We start from the raw sequence: 7,877 nt of genomic DNA, 5'->3' as shown, positions 1-7,877 counted from the left end.
AAAAAAAAAAAAAAAAAAAAAAAAAAAAAAAAAAAAGAATAAAAAAAAATCATATTTTATATAAACAATAAATGTGATGCACATAGATTCGAATTTCAATGAAATTCAATATCGATTTTTACATAAAATTTTACCTGATCTAAGTCCAGGCTCAGTGATAACCTCGACGTAAGAAATTGGGAATATTCCCTTTCTATTACCGATTCGTCCTTCGTACCAATTTTCATCGACCCTTCTAGTCAAAACTACCAGTTCTCCTAAAAAATTTAAAAAGAAAGGAAAAGCAAATTAAAGAAAACAATATGAAATAATAAAAAATGAACAAGTCATGGTTGTTTTCAAGAAAAACATCAATATCTTTCGCATCGTAGTACGATAATGAATCTTATGAGTTTACCCTTGGCCAATGATAATTCCAGATTGGTCTGCGCCACGAAGTTGAACTTTGCGCGTGCCTGTCCTTCGTACGGTTTCTTCGGTGTAGTTCTCATTCCATCGTAAGGTAAAATCTGCTTGGACAAGCATATTCGGTCACATTCTTATTATCGTTAAATTATTACGTAAATTTTAATTTAGGCCTTGACGTTACCTCGACGTAGTTGAAGGGAAATAGACCGACCATCGCATTGTGTTCACCCTCGTACCAATTTTTATCCACCTGACGTCTAACAAAGATTATATCTCCACGACGGAAGGTCAATTCGCGAGAAGATTGTCCAACGAAATTATAAAGAGCTCTTGCGAGTAATCGTGGCTCCGGAGTTTGCTCCTGGGATCTGCTTCTGTGGCTAAGATCATCCACGAAGTCGTCGTAGCGATTTAAAGGAATCGGTGATTTTTGCGACGGTCTAAAACAAAATAAATAAATAAATAAATAAATAAATAAATAAATAAAAAAGAAAATAAAAGATCAACCAAATTGAACAATTTATATATTGTACATTCCACGTACGTATTATATACATGTGCTAAAAGGTAAAACACGTATGACCTTTAATCGCGACACCTGTGTTTATTTTTAGTAGCGTGTAAAGAATGTTATGCAAATACAAAATTTATTACGTGCTATTAAAAGTTACTCAATGAAATTTTTATATCGACTCACATGAAATTATCCGTATGTCTTCTTGAATCTATATCGTGCAATTCCTGAAGATATTTCCGACGTCTTTCTTCCTGATAAACCCGTCGCATGTTTTCCGCGCTTCGTCTTGCAAGTTCTTCCTCGCTCAAGGGCTCCTTCGCTTCTGTGCGTACTGGCGAACGATAATGAATCGTTACTTCGCCCTCCACATAGCGCCTCGGAGATTCTATTTCCATAATATTTACTAATTAGAATCGTTTTACCAGACTCGTTGTTACATAAATTATATTCCCAGTTTTCTTTTTAACCCTCTCCTATTGTTCCTTTCTTAAATAATTTACTATTATAAATCATACTTCGATGTTAACCAATGACAAGTTTCTGAAGGAAGAATTTAACGACGGAAACGAAAGAAAAAAAAAAAAAAAAAAAAAAAAAACAAGAAAAAAATTGGATTTAAAAGATAAGGCCAGAATGACCTACTTTAAGGTCGTAACTCGTTAAGCAGTTAACTCGAAAACATATGGCTTCGTTATGTCGTGAGAAAGGAATGAGTTACAATAAGGCAAATACTCAAATGAATATTTAAACGTTCGCGATCATTTATGCATTTACACGTATAAGTATATGAGAGCAAAAGACAAAAAAGAAAAGGAAAAAAAAAAAAAAAGAAATTGAAAGTCCTTAAGTCGAAAATATTTCACTGTCTACGATTAAAACGTTCAATTTGACAAACTGACATTGATCGTGAAAAAGTAAATGAATTGCAATAAAATCGAATTGGAAAGGAAATTTCACTGTACTTTTTAAATCGGACTCGACGACGGGTGGTCGTAAAAATATTTTCATTTCGTTTTATCCAGCGATTTTCATCGAGAGAAATCGAATCGACATATTGTCTATGTCAACTGGCACGAAGTTCAATGACACGAAAATGCGAATCTGTCAATCGGTCAACGCGTACATTCGCTTGGATGCGCGGAGATGATGCGACTGATAAAGCAAACGTCACTACTGGCCAATTTTGCCGGGGAATCTTACTCGCGCAAGCGCACTTAACATGTAGGGTATAACACACTCGCTCTTTCTCATCGCAAAGAAAGAAAACTTGTGAACGTCCTAAGCAAACATGTATATGTACGTTATTATCTAATAGAAGTTCGTCTAGAAAAGTTTCAGAACGATCTTAGAAAGTACTTGCGTTTCCTACATAAAAGATTCCAAGCCGATGGTTTTAACACGTGAATCAAAAGTTTAATACATATTTCTTATCGCGAACTAACTTTTTTGTAAGTGAAGAAAAGAAAAGAGAAAAAAAAAGAAAGGAAAAAAGAAAAAAAAAGGGAGCCAGCGATAAAGAGAACGACGAAGAAACTTTCTTTTTCTCCTGCTTCTCGATGAACGTTATCAGATACAATGTCAAATTTCCAAAATTTAAATCTAAACCAACGAAAAACTAGCGGATATAACGGTATTAATAGGCCGACACGATTGATACATGAGATACAAGATAGATATATCGTACATATATGTATGTACTCATTGTTCGTGGAAACGTATGCGTGCGTTTTTACTGACTGTACGGAATCGGGCCGTAGACCGAGGGAAGCGTGCTTCCGGTTCCTGAGTGCGGTCCACCGATCTGTCTGACGCGATCGGCCAGAGGGCTCGTGGTTTCGCTGTTCGTCGAAGCGTCTAGATCAGCGACCCGTGAAGATCGAGCTAGATCGTTCACAGTGCCGTTTCGATTACGTAGATCGATCATCGAATTCTTGTAATTGTTCACAAGTTGTGGCGACTGCAGTTCCTTCCAATAGGAGAGATCGTTGAAAGATTTGTTGAACGTGGGCTTGTCTTCTGTTTTTTTCATGATAGATTTATAAGACGAATCGTCGTTGTTTTTGATGATTTTAAAATCGTCGTTGACCTGGATCGAATCATCCATAACGGTCGTCAGTTGACACTCGATCGGTCGATCGTAATCCCGAAGCAAAGCTACGTCCACGGTATAATTTTTTAAACACTTCCTATCAGACTCTTCGATCATCTCGTATCGTTCGTTAATATTTCTCAAGTCCAAAGGAGGTGGAATTCTTCTCAATTCGTTTCTAGACAATCGATTTTCGTCTAGAACGTTCAATTGAACGCACGAGGCATAATACTTTTTATCCTCCTCGCAAATCGGTTTCATCGAACCACGCAAATTCATCGAGTTTCCAAAATCCATTCTTGTACCGTTTACCGAGAGCCGTGCGATTTCGTTCGACGATTTTTCATCTCGACTCGATAGATCCGGCATCGATTGACAAAAATCTTCGGGATTCCGTTCGAACTTGTAAGATGCTAACCAACGAATACGATCGTCGTTCGATATCTCCAAGTTCGAGTTTTGAAATTGCGACGAATTGCCAATTAATTTGCGGCTCTCGATTTCCGATTCGAAACGATTTAACAGTTTCAAACCGTCGCTTTCCATTCCTTCGTTCGTTGAATTTTCAATGCATTCTTCGTCGTATCGATTTTCAATTCTATTATTACTTCGATCGGAATATTTAGAATCTTTTTCATTAGAATCGTTAACGCTGTCCAAGTTTTTCCTTTCAAATTCAAATTTCTTTTTCAATGGAACGCCACTGAATTTATCATCGCACTCCAAAGATTCACCACCTTCTGTGCCTACGCCAGAGAATCTAGGAATTCTCGATTCTTCCAAAAGTTCTGGGCTGTTCGACTTAGTCTGAGATTTCCGACCGTTCATACTGCTTACCGAGGATTGATTACTCTGACTGGTAAGAGTTTCGGTGCTACCGAATTTACCGGGTTGTCTTAAAACTTCCGTTCTAACGTTCTTGTTGAAACTTCTTCCCGAATCCAAAGAACTCTGAATATTCTTTTCCTCATCATTATGCGAATTATTCGTATTAGTCATTCCGAAAAACTGTCTCCTTAGATATCTATTGTGTTCAAATATCTCGTGAAGTCTTTCTCTGCTACCCGTATATTCCTCGTTTTCTTGAGAAACATTTAAAACGCGATCTTTGTACGATCGAAAATTTATTTTCGGTTTTGTAATGTCTCTCGCTGCATACGAAACACCGTCGACGTTGTAATCGTTTTGATGCTTCAAAGTTTCCATCGATTCTTCCGAATTTATCGGATTGGAAACTTCGTAATCATCTTTGTTGTAATCACCATAAAAATATGTCCTCTCGAATTCGGTTTTTGGTTTCCAACTCCATCTGTACGGCAAATTTGATTCCAAATCGACTAAATCCTTCTTTGTGTTCGAATTTCTATTTTGTACGTCGGCGAACGAATTCAATGAAATTAACTTTGCCTTTTGTATTTCAGGCATTGAACGCCTGTGGCAAGTTTGTTTCTCGTATTGTCTCGTTCTCATCAAAAACACCGGATTTCGCGAGTAAGAAATCCTTTCGAGATCGTTTATGTCGTTTGCCAAACTGGTCCATTGTGGGCTACGTTCGAGATCCTCTACACGTGGCATCATGATGTTCAACATTCCTCGATTACTCTTCTCTCATTGTTATTTGAAAATTTGTTTGATGATTTTTTCACTTTGAATTTGTTCATCGAGAAACTTTGATTCATACGTTCACAGTTATGTATTTGTAAACTTGATAGAATATGCAATGTATACATAATACATACATATATATATATACATACATACATACATACATACATACATATATATATATATATGTTCGTTAAAGATTAAATCGAAATTTATTACGTAGAATTAATTAAAAGATAAACTATCGGTGTCCTTGTCACAAGACATTTAGTATTTATCATCATCGACCATTTCTACCGATGAGTTCTTATCTACTCGCTCTTTTTAAAATAATCTCAAATGGATGGAGTAAACAGGTCTAGAAAACGAACAAAGCAAAGTTATCGGTACGAGATACATCGAGCTAACTTTTCATTGACCTTATGCCGTCTTTTTCTATATACGTCCCGTAAAGTTTCTCCTTGTAGGTATTATTACGACTAATATTTAGTCGTAACACCAAGCTTGAAAAACCAATAACAATAAACTATTGAATAATCTATATCTACGTTATGAAAATTATCGAATTAAATTCAATTATTCTTTCTTACTTCTGTTTTCTTTTTTTATTCGATAATTCAAGGATCGTTCATGGTGAAATAAATATTTCCATTGATGTTACGCTCCTTGGGTTCTCTCTCTCTTAAAAAGATGGCTTATCTATCTTCCGGAAGTTGTCTCTGTACCTCGATTTCAATCTTCCCTTCGTTTCTATGCTTCCTCAACGACTTAAAGAAAATTTTGCTCGTGAATGAAGAATCTTCGTTTGAGAAAAAACGGAATGCTTGTTCAGAGTTGTTTCTTTCGTTTTCAAATTATATGGAAGACATGTTCCGCAGAAAACCGATGAAATTATCTGGCATAGATGTTTCTCTTGAGATCAACCAAAACCAACTGAGGATTGACAAAGGACACGAATCGTATTAATAGTACTTTTACTTAAATGTTTTGTATCTAATATTTACACGAGCTCTCGTACGATTTGTTTACGTCAACACGCGTATCTTACGTATGCATATAGTTACGTACGTATGTAATACCTATTGTAATCGTGATTATCGATTTTCTGTGTACGAATTTCTTGTTTCTTTTTTCTTTTTTTTATATCCCTAAATAAAAAACGAAATCGAGGTAACGTCGTAACTTGAATTGCATCGTATGATAGAATCAAGTATTGCGAAATTATAACACCTGTCAGCCTGACTACAACGCTTTGAAAGCGAATCGATGATAATGATGATGGTGATGATGATGATGATGATGATAGTAATAGTAATAATAATTATAATAATAATAATAACGACGTTAACTCGTACTAACGATAAGTTTCACTTTTGCAAAACTTCGGCACTAGGATTAGCGCGCGATGCACAACCTGCCGGAAATAAAAAGTTTCTCTTGTTTCACCTCTTCCTTACCCGTTTAAAGCCGAAATTAATTAATTATTTAATTAATTAATCACGTTAAAATCGTGTTACGAAAAAATGAATAATGAATTTTATGACGAAATTTTAAGAAATATTTATATTGAAAAATCAGGAGAAAATGAAAACGAAGAAAGTCAATTACCGATCCTATTATTAGGGATTTATTTAATTATTAATTTTTCTAATTAACGAAAGTTCGTGCCAATATATGATGCTATTAGTGCCACGATGTTTAACGAACGAAACGCTCATAGTCCGATATTAATTCTCGTAACACTTTCGCGCTTTCACGCCGATCGTTTCCCGTGGAAATCCGTAATTTACAAGAAGAACGAGCCGAAAACAACAATGACGTTGGTTGTCTGAATCGGAGACGTTCGCAGGCCTCTATCGAGAAAGATCTAACGTTCCAACACACTCGACTGGTCGACTTAACGATGCACTATTCCCTTTGTTTATATTTCCTCGCGAGAAAGTTACCTACTTGCACTTTAAGAATCTTAGCTCTCTTTTCAATCAAACGTAATGGCCGCCACGATGCACGGTGAACATTTTATTTATATCTTTGTGAGTCACGTCTGGTTCGTGCATTTCATTAATTAATTCATTCTTTCGAAATTTAATATTACCCTTCATTAAAGCTTTCTAACGAAATTCTTATCGTATCTAAAAAAAAAAAAAAAAAAAACAAAAAAGAAAATATTTACATAATGTGTGAAACACTTGTATGATATAAAACTTATACTAAGTATAGTTTATAATTCGGAAAAATTAATTAAAAATTAATATATACACACACGTATATAACTTCAAAGCTATATCTAACATTGTAGAAAGTTAAAGTGTATATTTAAGTGCAAAAAAAAAAAAAAAGAAAAGAAAAGGAAAAGAAACAAGAGAAAGAAAAAGATAGAAGAACGAAGGATAAAGTTTAATAAAAATAAAATCGATCGCGAAATCGAAGATAACAAAAAATTGAAACGATCGTTGTTTCTTATGTAGGAAGAGCATTCGACCGGAAACGTATCACGTGCAGGTATAGTCAGCCATGTTTGCGAATATGTGTCGGTTGTCTCAAGCACGTAATGCACGCGCAAGGAAACGCGCGAACGGAGTGTGCGATTATCAATCGGCCGTACGTCGTACTCGCGATTATATATTGCGCGTAATACTTTATAACTGCGCATGTCGACGTATTGTGTTCGCAGTTTTTACCGTTTCGTTACAAAAGTGAATGTCATTTTAAAAATTTTTATGTCGGACACACGACGATCTATCCTCCGTAAAATTCTATTATAATAAATATTCGATTATTCACGTGGACCATGCATGCACTTTATGCACCATATACACTTGATTTAATACACTTGATGCTAAAAACACATGCATACCCACACACACACACACACACATTTACGTACGTATATACGCGTACGCGCACTTGAATACACACTTACTTCTGATTCGATCATACACTTGAAATGATTACAAAAAAAGAAATAAGAGAAAAAAGAAAAAAAAGAAAAAGAAAAAGTATAAAAATTCCAAAAGAATGCAACAAATTTTTTCTCAATATATTATATAAATAAATATATTGCGAAAAGAGATGTGTTATTCTTATTGTTTTCAGAGAACGCGCCAGAGAGAAAGAGAGAGAGAGAGAAAGAGAGAGACGATACGACGACGTAAGATGGTTGTTACGTGTAAGACGCGCGCGGCACGTCTGATCCTCTTGCCGGTCCGACGATCGTGTTTTCACACCCCCCCTCCCACATCACCTAACAACATCGTT

General features: G+C 35.5%; 1 protein-coding gene across 1 annotated transcript in view; it reads right to left on the bottom strand.

Moving 5' to 3' along the window:
* Window positions 1-7,877, bottom strand: part of LOC122630828 — a 73,342-nt gene that overhangs the window by 2,611 nt on the left and 62,854 nt on the right. The window contains exons 24-27 of the mRNA XM_043815794.1: window positions 1,106-1,310; window positions 590-848; window positions 398-509; window positions 136-257 (exon numbers count right to left, since the gene is read on the bottom strand). Coding sequence (XP_043671729.1) covers window positions 136-257; window positions 398-509; window positions 590-848; window positions 1,106-1,310 — 698 coding nt within the window. The remainder of the gene's footprint in view (window positions 1-135; window positions 258-397; window positions 510-589; window positions 849-1,105; window positions 1,311-7,877) is intronic.

This window comes from Vespula pensylvanica, chromosome 7, assembly GCF_014466175.1.
Source record: "Vespula pensylvanica isolate Volc-1 chromosome 7, ASM1446617v1, whole genome shotgun sequence".
NCBI lineage: Eukaryota > Metazoa > Arthropoda > Insecta > Hymenoptera > Vespidae > Vespula > Vespula pensylvanica.
The sequence above is the reverse complement of the archived record's forward strand: the minus strand, read 5'-3'. Positions and strand labels throughout refer to the sequence as shown.